This window comes from Heterodontus francisci, chromosome 33, assembly GCF_036365525.1.
Source record: "Heterodontus francisci isolate sHetFra1 chromosome 33, sHetFra1.hap1, whole genome shotgun sequence".
NCBI classification, from domain to species: domain Eukaryota; kingdom Metazoa; phylum Chordata; class Chondrichthyes; order Heterodontiformes; family Heterodontidae; genus Heterodontus; species Heterodontus francisci.
In genome coordinates, this window is record NC_090403.1 from 50,820,699 (window position 1) to 50,833,831 (window position 13,133).

At 41.8% G+C, this 13,133-nt stretch overlaps 1 protein-coding gene and 1 non-coding gene across 2 annotated transcripts in view; one reads left to right on the forward strand and one right to left on the reverse strand.

Annotated features, from left to right (window-relative positions):
- Positions 1-13,133, forward strand: part of LOC137347956 (plexin domain-containing protein 1-like) — a 467,720-nt gene that overhangs the window by 435,468 nt on the left and 19,119 nt on the right. The window contains exon 13 of the mRNA XM_068013022.1: positions 10,817-10,974. Coding sequence (XP_067869123.1) covers positions 10,817-10,974 — 158 coding nt within the window. The remainder of the gene's footprint in view (positions 1-10,816; positions 10,975-13,133) is intronic.
- Positions 7,232-7,303, reverse strand: trnay-gua (transfer RNA tyrosine (anticodon GUA)). The gene has a single exon. It is a non-coding gene; the product is annotated as a tRNA-Tyr (tRNA).

Genomic DNA, 13,133 nt, shown 5'->3' on the forward strand with positions numbered 1-13,133 from the left:
GGGCATTGGGATTACTAGTCTAGTGACATTACCACTATGCCACCATCTCCTCTTGTGTACAATGGTACAATGGAACAATACCAGAAATATGGGTGAGATGAAAAGTTTGTACCTAAATCTGCAAAAGGATATAGATAGGGTCAGTGAGTGGTCAAAAACTTGGCAGATGGTGTTCAATGTAGGAAAGTGTGAGGTAATCCACTTCGGTAGGAAGAATAAAAAGGCAGATTATTATTTAGATGGAGAAAGACTACAAAATACTGCAGTACAGAGGGATCTGGGTGTTCTTGTACATGAAACACAAAAGGTTAGCATGCAGGTGCAGCAAGTAATTAGGAACGCAAATGGAATTTTGGCTTTTATTGCTGGGGGTTAGAGTTTAAAAATAGGGAAGTCTTGTTACAACTGTACAGGGTTGTACAAAGAAGGATATACTAACATTGGAGGCAATTCAGAAAAGCTTCACTGAGCTGATTCCTGGGATGAAGGAGTTAGCTTATCAAGAACGACTAAACAGGTTAGGCCTTTATTCACTGGAGTTTAGAAGAATGAGAAGTGATCTTATTGAAACATATAAGATTCTAAGGGGGCTTGACAGGGGAGATGTTGAGAAGATGTTTCCACTGGTGGTGGAATCTCGAACTAGGGGACATCGTTACAGAATAAGGGGACACTCATTTAAAACTGAGATGTGAAGGAATTTCTTCTCTCAGAAGGTGGTGAATCTCTGGAATTCTCTACCTCAGAGAGTTGTGGAGGTTAGATCACTAAATGTATTTAAAGAGGAGGTAGATAGATTTTTGAAATCTCGGGGAACTGAGGGTTATGCGAAGCAGGCCCGAAAGAGGAGTGAAGCCTGGGACAGATCAGCCATGATCTTATTGAATGGTCGGGCAGGCTTGAGGGGCTGAATGGCCTACTCCTGCTCCTATTTCTTATGTTCTTATGTAAATCGGAGGATTAGTAAAGAATAATCCTGAGGAAAACAAGTTATAACACTGTTGTTGGCATGCTGAAGGAAAGAATTTGCATTTATATAGTGTGTTTCATCACCTCAGGACATTTCAAAAACCCTTTACAGTCAATGAAGTACTTTTGAAATGTAGTCACAGTTGTAATGTAGGGAAACACAGCAGACAGTTTACACAGCAAGCTCCCAGAAATAGTAAAGAGATAGTGACCAGTAATGTGTTTTAGTGATGTTGGTTAACAGATATATATTGGCCGGGACACTTCTCTTCTTCATATAGTGCCATGGGATCTTGTACACCCACCTGACAGAGCCTAGGAGCCCTCAGTTTAACATCCTAACTAAAAGATTGCACAGTGCAACACTCCCCGCGTAAGCACTGGTGTGTCAGTCTGGATTATGTGCTCACTTCTCTGTCGTGGAACTTGAACCCACAACCTTCCGACTCAGGCACAAGTGTTACCAACTGATCCACGGCTAACACCTAAAACCTCAACTCACCTCTGTGTCATTTCTATAAGAGCCTAATGAGAAATTGCATTGTTTGTCAGCTAATTTTACTGCATCTCAATTGACAACAAAGAAATTTGCATTTATATACTGCCTTTAATGTTGTTAAACGTCCCAAGTGCTTCACCGTAGCATTAAAAAAAGATTTGCATTTATATAGCACCTTTCACGACCACCGGGCATCTCAAAGCACTTTAATTAAGTACTTTTGAAGTGTAGTCACTGTTGTAATATATGAAATTCTCAAACAAAATGTGATACCGAGCCACATAATGAGATATTAGGACAGGTGAGTTAGGTTTTAAGAAGCATCTTAAAGGAAGAGACGGAGAGGTTTAGGAAGGGAATTGCAGAACTATGGGCCTCGGCAGCTGAAGACACGGCCACGAATGGTGGAGTGATTAAAATCGGGAATGTAGAAGAGGCCAGAACTGGAAGAATGCAGAGAACTCTGGGGCTGTAGAGCTGGAGGCAGTTACAGAGATAGGGTGTGTCGAGGCCATGGACGGATTTGAAAACAAGGATGAGAATTTTTAAATTAGGTCCCTATAGGATTGAATTGGCCCAAGATAAAACACGACATTGGGAGACTCAACGGAGTTCATGTTCTGTGGCAGAATTTGAATTCCTGTTACTAAGCCAGGCAATTCGCTATACTCTAGGGAGAAGTGACTGACTGATCAACATGTCTCACAGCTGGTCAGCTGAAGGAGTAGATATCACAGTGAGAAATGGTGGGTTTATTCCCAATCAGCTCCAACTAACCTTGCAAGCAACAACTCAAAAGATAGGATGGTCCAGGCTGGACAGGCAGTGGGAGCAGTACCAGTGATTTGTGCTAGCAAGCTGTGTGGCTTTAGCTAGTTAAACTCCTACAGTACACATACTCACAGTCAGGAAGTTACTTGGCCTTTTGTCTTGCCAACATGCACCTAAATCCCCTGGGTTTAGGTAATTGGGATATGACCCTACACAGAGAGAGATTCTACTCCATATCAGACAAACTGGAAATTGTGGGGTTTTTTTAGTGGTTTATTGTGAAGACTCTTAAACATGATGATAGCATTCCCAATGATTTAGAAAAGTATACATTTGTGCTGACGAGTTCTGATTTTGACAATGTACGCTTCTCAAAATGTTAGGCATTTCTGGGCAAAATCCAATTGTCTTTTTATTCCTCATCTCCCGCCCATCTTTGTTTCACTCTTACTCTTGCTGATTTTAGTAACCAGCTCTACCAAAATAGAGGGTATTTTAAGCAGCTGCTTTCAATGTTTTAAATAGAATTACATTGAGTTTACAGCACAAAAACAGGTCATTCAGCCCATCTGGTCTATGCCATGTTTATGCTCCAGACAAGCTTCCTCCCACTCCTCTTCATCCAACCTTATTCACATAACCTTCTATTCCTTTCTCCCTGGTGTTTATCTATCTTTCCCTTCAATGCAACTATTTGCCTCAACTATACCTTGTGGTAGCAAGTTCCACATTTTAACCAGTCTTTGGGTGAAGAAGTTTCTCCTGAATTCCTTATTGGATTTATTAGTGACTACCTTATATTTATGGCCCCCAGTTTAGGTCTCCCCACAAGTAGAAACATCTTTTCTATGTCTACTCTATCAAACCCTTTCATAATCTTAAATACCGCTACCATGTCACCCCTCAGTTCTCTCCTTTCTAGAGAAAATGACCCCAGTCTGTTCATCCTTTCCTGGTAGGTATAAACTCTTAATTCTAAAATTTTCCTTGAAAATAAATACTCTTAGCTCATGTAGACAGTGAGCTCAAAAAATGGCCAAATTCAACTTTGGGCTTCATTTAAATGTCACAGGTGAGCTGCAGACTTTGGCTGAGTAGACTTAATGACAATAATAAATAACAAAGTACCTGTATATCAGGGTTTTAGTCTCACCAGCAATCAGTTGTGCATTGTGTCAAAGCAGCAGCTGCCATGGTAAAACTCCTGATAGATTCTTAACCCAGATTGACCATTTTTTAAAAGAATGAAAACGGGCATCAAAGGTTCAGTTTTACCACTTCTCCAAACAAAGATGACCTCTGCTGATTGAACAGACCAGTCATGCATTTGTGTACAAAGTGTTTTGTTTGTTTGTCCCATTTTACTCTGAACTGTGGAAGAAATGCCTGGCCCCGATATATACACACATCTCATGATTTATTAATTTCTCAATGTTGCATTTCTAAAGCGGCTAGATCTGAAAAGAAAGAAAGACTTGCATTTATATAGCACCATTCACGACCTCAGGACATTCCAAAGCACTTCACAGCCAATGAATTGCTTTTTGAAATGTAGTTACTGTTGTAATGTCATATGAACATACAAACATACGAATTAGGAGCAGGAGTAAGCCAGTCGTCCCCTTCGAGCCTGCTCCTCCATTTAGTAAGATCATAGTGATCAACTCCACTTTCCCACCTACCCCCAGTACCCTTTGACTCCCTTGTCAGTCAAAAATTTATCTACCTCTGCCTTAAAAATATTCAATGACCCTGCCTCCACCACTCTCTGGAGAAGAGCGTTCCAAAGATTCTCAACCCTCCGAGAGAAAAAGATTTCTCATCAGCTCCATTTTAAATGGGCGACAACTTATTTTTAAACTGTGTCCCCTAGTTCTAGTCTCTCCAACATCCTTTCAACATCCACCCTGTCAAGTCCCCTCAGGGTCTTATATGTTTCAATAAGATTGGCACACAGTAAGCTTCCACAAACAGCAACATGATAATGTCCAGAGTCGGTTATGGTAATGTTGGTCAACGGATTGGCCAGGACACCAAGGAGAACTCCCCTTCTGTTCTTCGGTCAGTGAGTCATTGTAGTTAAATTATTAGCTGGGAAATAGAGACTGTCCTGAATAACATGGGTTGGTTCTGTTATAGACGTGCCTGAAGCTGACTCAGACCTAAACTCCCAACGAGGCATATACAACAATAAAACTAATGGCAGTGGGCTAATGCATTTTAATTAAAATTAGCATTTTAATAGGCCCGGAATGCCCAGGCAATAAACTTTATACTGTTATGGTAAAGGATCTGCTACTGGGCTGGCTAAGAAATACTTTCAGAGTAGAAAACCTTCACCAGAATGACGTTTCAAAACACTGAACATTAAACTGCTCAATTTGCAAAAGCTTTCAAAGAGCCTTTCACTCACTTTCTAATGGAATTGTTGAGTCACTGAGGAATCACCTCCACACTAACAGCACTGAGCATTGGGGAAATGTTAGAAGCGACAAAGCTGATTCATAGGAACAGGTCCAGGCCATTCAGCCCATTTAGTCAGTTCCGCCATACAGTTAGGTAATGCTTGATTTGCACCTCAACCCCATTTGCCGGCCTTTGACCCATAACCCTTGATCCCCTTTCCTAACAAAACTCTTGTCGGTCTTGAAAGCTTCAATTCATAGAATCATAAAATAATACAGCACGGGAGAAATAAAAACAAGAAATGCTGGAAATACTCAGCAGGTCTGGCAGCATCTGTGGAGAGAGAAGCAGAGTTAACGTTTCAGGTCAGTGACCCTTCTTCAGAACAGCACAGGAGAAGGTCAGTGACCCATTGAGTCTATGCTGGCTGTTTCAAAGATCAATTCAGTTACTCCCCTGCTCTTTCCCCATATCCCAGCAATTTTTTTCTCCTTCAAGTATTTATCTAGTTCCCTTCTGAAAGCAACTATTGAATCTGTATCCACCAGGCAGGGCAGTCCAAATCCTAACCACTAGTTGCAAAAACAAGTTTTTCCTCATGTCACCTCTGGTTCTTTTGCCAGTCACCTTAAATCTGCGCCCTCTGGTTATCAACCTTTCAGCCATTCGAACAGTTTCTCTTTATTTACCTAATTTAGCTAAACCCTTCATGATGTCAAACACCTCTATCAAATCTCCTCTTAGTCTTCTCTTCTCTGAAGGAGATAAGCCCCAGCTTCTCCAGTCTATCCACATAACTGTAATCCCTCCTCCCAGGAACCATTCCAGTAAATCTCTTCTGTACCGTCTCCAAAACCTTCACATCCTTCCGAAAGTGTGGTGCCCTGAACTGGACACAATATTCCAGCTGGGGCCGAACCAGTGTTTTATAAAGGTTCAGCATAACTTCCTGGATTTTGCACTCTATGCCTATATTTATAAAGCCCAGGGTCCCATATGTTTTAAAAACTGCTTGGTTATCAATCCTGCCACCTTCAAAAATTTGTGCTCAAATATCCCAGGCTCTCTCTTCTCACACTCCCTTTTAAAATTGTACCATTTAGCTTGTATTGTCTCTCCTCATTCCTCCTTCCAAAATGTATCGCCTCACACTTTACTACATTGAATTTCATCTGCCATATGTCTGACCAGCCCACTAACCTGACTGTGGCCTGTTGAGGTTTATTACTATCTTCCTCACTGTTTATTGGTTCAGCATTCTTAGCCTTTTGGGGAAGAGAGTTCCAGATTCCTCATTTGCTTGCTCTCAATGAGAAAAGGAACTCAGGGAGACCGCTGGTTGGGAAATCATGGGCCATCACCCCATACTTCCAATTCATATAAATGGATAGATCATTGACGCTTGTGACCATAATTTCCTGGCTAGCAGTCCTTGTGAGCGCCATCCTTCATTGGGAAGACCTGATTGGGAATAAGCCTTGAGATGAGTGTGGCTATTCACTGACAATTCCACAGTTCTCAGCTCCATTCTCAATGCCTCTGATAATGAAGTGTTCATGTCAACCAACGGCAAGACTTGGATATCATCAAGAATTGGACTGATCAAGTGGCAATAACATTCATGCCACATAAACAGCAGGTTTTCAAGCAAGAGAAAGACCAGCCACCTCCCATGACTTCCAATGGCACCCCAATCACCAAGTTTCCTACCATCTTGAGATTCACCATTGGCCAGATTGTTAACTGCATCAGGTAAATCAGTGGGGCAGATGAGTATTCAGTGGCAAGTGACTCAGCTCCTGACTCCCGAAACCCTATCTACCGTCTGCAGGGCTCAAGTCAGGAGTGCAATGCAGCACTCACCACTTGTTTAGATGCGTACAGCCCCAACACTCAAGAAGCCTGACACTATTCAGGGCAGAGCAGCTTTATTGATTGATGCCCTTGTCACCGGGTTGAATAGCCAGCATAGCGTTTGTGGCTGCAGTATCTATGATCTGCAGACTGCCTCACAACAACTCACCAAGGTTAATTCGACAGCGCCTCCCTGCCCCGCGAGTTCCACCACTGAGAAGGACAAGACCAACAATGTTTTGGGAACAGAGTCACCGCCAACTTCACCTTCAAATCACACATTATCCTGGCTTGGACATATATTGCTGTTCCTTCACCATCGCTGGGTCAGAATCCTGGAAATCCCTACCGCACACCATTGTTGGAGCAACAGCACCACATGGACTGCAGTGATTCAACAATAAATTGCATTTATATAGCACCCTTAATGTAGTGAAACATTCCAAGGTGCATCACCAGAGCATTACTGAACATAATTTGACACCAAACTTACAAAGCGATATTAGGACAGGTGTCGAAACACTTGGTCAAAGAGATAGGTTTTAAGTATGATCTGAAAGGAGAAGAGAGAATTCTGAAGCCTCAGGTCTAGACAGCTAAAGGCATGGCCATTAACAGTGGAGCAATTAAATCCAAGAGCTGTCTCAGGGCAACAAATTCAGCCATAGAGTCATTTATAGCATAGAAGGAGACAATTCAGCCCTTGGCAGCTTTGCAAGAAACATGGCATTAAGGGAGCACCTGGACTTGAACCAGGGACCTCTTAATCTACAGTCAGATGCTCTACCACTGAGCTATACTCCCCAATACAGTTAATAATATTGTTCGTATCCTGAGATCAAATAAAAATCTCTCTTTTTACCTTTATATGTCTATAACTATAGAAAGGGATAATGTAAACATATAGTGTGTGCAAAGATTGAGACAATAACAAGTTGAGAACCCATTTAAACAATTGGAGTTGCAGTTCTGATGGAATCATCTCAAAATAAGTCATTTTTTTAACCATAAATGCCTGTCATCGATAAAGAGTGAGACTTTACAGGCTGGTGTTGAATAAATCGCCTTGTCTTTTGCATCAGAGCCAAGGGGTGAGAGTTGGAGCACAGCCCAAAGCACCATCATGCACCGGTCCTGCTGTTAGCCTGTCTTAGAGCCAGTGTCAGGTTTTTAGTGTAGAGATCTGTCCTCCATGATACAGAGAACAATAAAGATATTATGCTCAGTCAGACCCTAACCCTCATTCTCCCCAGGGTGTCATTGCCTTGGCTGCATATTTTTGCATGAAAAATGAGTGGCAGGACTCAGTTCAACTTTATAGGCCTTGAAATAAAACATGTGTAAAACTGCCGACAAAAGTTGTGGACAAGGACAGTAAAATGATAGTGCGAGATGTCCTTTGGTATGACTCATGGGATATATCAAGAAGATCAAGAGTAATTATGCAGATACAATAACTTTCACGGAACTCAATGCTCTTCTGAGAATATGACTGGTTATTAAATGTCACCCACAGAAATTACTCATTCGGTGACATGGAGAAGCGTTTCTTAACATTTTATCCTAATATTTAAACAAGCACAAGAATGATCCTTTACATTATCCATTTGTTTGGCCCAATGGGTTTGTGCCAGTGTTTATTCTCCTTCCTTACTTCATCTCCCTCTATCGACATATCCTTCAATTCCTTTCTCCCTTAAATTACATTTATGCTCTATTAAGATGCAAAAGGCAAGGCAATTTATTCAACACCAGCCTGTGAAGTCTCACTCTTTTGCAATGACAGGCATTTATGGTCAAACAAATGACTTATTTTGAGATGATTCCATCAGAACTGCAACTCCAATTGTTTAAATGGGTTCGCAACTTGCTATTGGTCTCAATTTTTGCACACACTATATGTTTACATTATCTCTTTCTATCGTTATAGAAATATAAAGGTAAGGAGAGAAATTTTTATTTGATCTCAGGATTTATTTATTCTCGTCCACTCCGCCCCACCTCACCCCAACCCCACACCGATATTTTTGGCGCTTGACACAATCAAGCATATCATTGATTTTCCTACAGTCTTTCTGCTCTGCACTTGGATGGGAGCACTGTTTGACTGGAGGGCACCATATCCCTTCCTGTTTCTGTTTCTATGATGTTTTCAGGCTTGTTCAGGAAAGAGACTGTGGCTGTTGGCTTTGGGTTATGTGAAATGGTGAGAAGAGAGTGGTGAGAATGGGGAACTCATTGCCACTAGGAGTGGTTGAGGCGAAGAGCATAGATGTATTTAAAGGAGAAAGGAATTGAAGGATATATCGGTAGAGTGAGATGAAGTAAGGAAGGATAATAAACACTGGCACAGATCCTTGGACCAAATGGCCTGTTTCTGTGCTCTACATTCTATATAATCCTCAGAACCTTCATCTTTACTCTCATGCTCACCAGCAGGAACCATAAATAGTCAATCTTTTCTCTCTCACATTTTCTAATGATTTATTTTTTCCTCTTGCAAACCTTCCTAAGACTTAAATTATCAGAGTTTCTTTCACGGCCTACAGATCTGGATTGTGCCCTGCCACTCACTCTTAATATAGAAACATCTGCATGTAACCAAGGCTCCGAACCACCAGGGAGAATGGGGGATTGTGCCTGGCTGTGCATGTAGTTTATATCGGACTGGCAGGAAAAAGATCATCGCCATGGCTGGAGCATCATGACTAGACACTTCTCCAATCCCCCATCCTCTCCCCATGCACAGCCATGCAATCTGAGAGAGGCAAAATGAAACAGAGAACAGCCCGGGGCCAATGAGAACAAAATAGCCTGTAAAATTCCTCTCCCCCTAAAGCACTAGAAACCAGGCCAGCAGATCACATGGATCATCTATTACCTGGGTGACCATTTACCTTCATGGTCCAATGGTGGCAGGGGCTCAGCTCTGAATATCACCACTTGGGTCTTTTGAAACAGGATGTGAAAGTCAACAGAAACCAACAGCAGGCTTTCTATTCTCCCTGCGTTGGTCGCAGTTCCGTTGGTAACACTCTTACCTCTAAACTACAAGACTATGGGTTCAGCCCTCCATCAGGACTTAAGCACAAAAGTGTCGGAAAATGTGCCAGTGCTGCACTCTTGGAAGTACCATCATTTGGCAGGATGTTAAGTCAAGGTCATAGAGAGATACAGTACTGAAACAGGTGTGTAAAAGATCCCATGGTGCTATTTGGAAGAAAAGCAGCGGAGTTCTCCCTGGTGCTTTAGTTAATATCTATCCCTCAATCAACATCACTAAAAAAAAATTAACTGGACATTAACACATTGCTGTTTTTGGGAGCTTGCTAGATATAAATTGGCTGCCATGTTTCCTGCATTCCAACAGTAACTACACTTTAAAAGCACTCCTGAGGTTGTGAAAGGTGCTAAATAAATGCAAGTCTGTCTTTCTTTTCGCTGTCCAGTGTCAATGTGCACGGGCCACATCATTATCACTGCTCCAGCATCAAAATTGCTGCTCCATCGTCCAGCAATGTGATTCATTCAGCTGTGATATCATCCCAATTCTTATGGCTGTTCTGAAACTATTTCATTATTTTCATTATCTTTTCAATGTAATTTTTTTAAACCTTTATTCCAGCCCTTGGCCGTTGACAACAGGTGCTGAAATTCCCCTGGTTTAGATAAGGGGATGTGTCCCTGGGCAGAAGGCTTGCACTCCAAGATGCTGAAAAAGAAGAAAAGAACTTATGTTTATATAGAGTCATACAGCACTGAAACAGGCCCTTCGGCCCACCGAGTCTGTGCCGACCATCAACCACCCATTTATACTAATCCTACATTAATCCCATTTTCCCTACCACATCTCCACCTTCCCTGAATTCTCCTACCACCTACCTACACCAGGGGCAATTTACAATGGCCAATTTACCTATCACCCTGCAAGTCTTTGGCCCTATAGAGCCTTTCATGACCTCAGAGCATCCCAAAGAGTCTTACAGCCAATGAAGTACTTTCGAAGTGTAGTCACTGTTGCAATGTAGGAATAGTGGCAGCCAATTTGTGCATAGCAAGGTTCCACAAACACCAATGGGATACTGACCAGATAATTTTCTTAGTGATGCTGGTTGAGCGATCAGTATTGGCCAGGACAATGTTGGATGTAAATACCAATAAAGGAGCTTCCCCAACAGCAAGATAATTTAACTATACTTTCCAGTGTGATACTGTCAGGTACGAATGTCCCATGTCTGAACCTCAGCATATGACTCCTTAATTAATGAGGTTATTTACTGTTTTCTTCTTCCCCGGTCTCCCTGTGTTCTCTTACAGCTATCACGGATGACACCCCCTCAGAGAAGAAAGGTCCTTTGCATACCGGTTTGGTGGTGGGCATTGTACTGGCAGTTATTGTAATTGCTGTCATTATACTCGTCATCATCTACATTAACAGTCACCCCCTGTCTCCCGCTGCTTTATTTTTTATTGAGGTGAGCTGAATTTTCTTTTATAATACCAATTAAAGCAGAATGTATGAGAGTCTCGGTTAACACATAGGATGTCCACCTACTGCTTGCTGTTAGGGGGCTGACTGCCATTGAAGCAACCGTCTCTAAGGAGAATTTTTATTACATAGAATATGCAGCACAGATACAGGCCATTCAACCCAACTAGTCTCTACTGGTGTTTATACTCCACACGAGTTCCCTCCCATTCTATCGACCTTATCTCAGCCTATCTTTCTATCTCCTGCTCTCTCATGCATTCGTCTAGTATTCTTTTGAAAGCAACTAAGCTACTTGCCTCAGTCACTTCCTGTGGTAGCGAGTTCCACATTCTAACCACTCTCTGAGTAAAGAAATTGCTGCTTCTTTCCCTATTGGATTTATGAATAACCATCCCATATTTATGGCCGCTAGTTTTATTCTCCCACAAGCGGAAACATTCTCTCCACATCTACCTTCTCCAACCCATTCTTAATTTTAAAGGGCTCTATTAAGTCACCTCTAAGTCTTCACTTTTCCAAAGAAGAAATTAGAAAATCCATCTTGCTCTCCATTTGGTAAGCTCAGGGTAGAAGCTACAGTGTTGTGCCCCCGTGGAGTGGGTTCAGTCCTGGGAACACTGAATTTACCTCAGAAAACATGCAACAACTACCCTAATGGCTCAGAGGGTGAATGCACTGCATGGTGTTGGACTGGACCATATGGATTTGAGAGGTCTATGCCAATCTTGGCTGTGGCAGCAATGGAGATGTACAGCAGGTCTCAGTGCCATAATCCTGAGAGTTACAATGAACCAGGTTTCCAGCTCCTGTTTCCTGCCAGTGATCTTCTTGGAAGCTAGATATCAGCTGATGATAAGGACTCATCTTGCCCTCCATGGATAGATAGCCTGCCAATACTCACTATCAAGGCTATGCATGAAGAATGGTCTCCAATATGGCAGCAAAGATGTCCAAATATTTGACTGCAAAATATATGGCATAAGAGAGCACTAGTTCCACAAGTTCTTCCAAGGTCTGTTCCTCATATGCTCAAGTGAAATTCTGGTCATGTCCAATGTTTTTGTAATTATAATCAGGAATAAATTACTGCTTATCACCCAGGGCTTGACATTGTGAGATGGAATATGACAGTCCAGTAATATATGTCAAAACAGGAAGGTGAGGATTTACTGGGGCAATTCAGAGGAGAGAAGACAGTAAATTACTGATTTCTGTCAGCAAATCAAATCGCCTTTGAAATGAGCCACAATTTTAAATTAAAGTAAGCTAAACTCTTCTTCGCATTACCGACAAAGAAACTGTTCAATCTATTAGCACTGAGACCCGCAAGAACTCCACATTAGATTTTTGAATCCTGCAATCTGCTTTGAAACTGATGCATTAAGTTCTATATGTTCATATTTTTTAAGATTCTCTGTTATGAATTTTCCTATCAATATTACATAATATATCGCAGAAATAGAATTAATTCATTAGCAAAATGTAACTGATCTGTAAGGTACCGACAGAAAAAATGATTTTGTGTTTGCTTGAATGTGACAGTGGGTTGCCTATCACTTTTTCTGCCAAGATGAACTTCAGCTCACATATTTACACAAAGACCGCCTATTTCCACTTCTGTAACATTGCCCAGCTCCACCCTTGCCTCAGCTCATCTGCTGCTGAAACCCTAATCCATGCTTTTGTTATCACTAGCTTTGAATATTTCAACGCACACTTGGCCAGCCTTCCACATTCTACCCTCTATAAACTTGAGGTCATCCAAAACTCTGTACTGTAAAATAAGTACTGTGCGCAGTTTTGGTCTCTATTTTGAAGGAAGGATATACTCGCCTTGGAAGTGGTACAGTGAAGGCGCACGAGATTGCTTCCTAGGATGAGAGGGTTGTCCTATGATGAAAGGCTGAGTAAATTGGGCCTTTACTCTCCGGAGTTTAGAAGAATGAGAGGTGATCTCATTGTTGAAACCTGCAAGATTTTGAAGGGGCTTTACAGGATAGACATGGAGAGGTTGTTTCCCCTGGCTGGAGAGTCCGGAACACAAGGGCACATCCTCAGGATCAGGGGTTGATTATTTAGGACTGAGCTGAGGAGAAATTTCTTCACTCAGAGGGTTGTGCATCTTTAGAATTCTCTACCCCA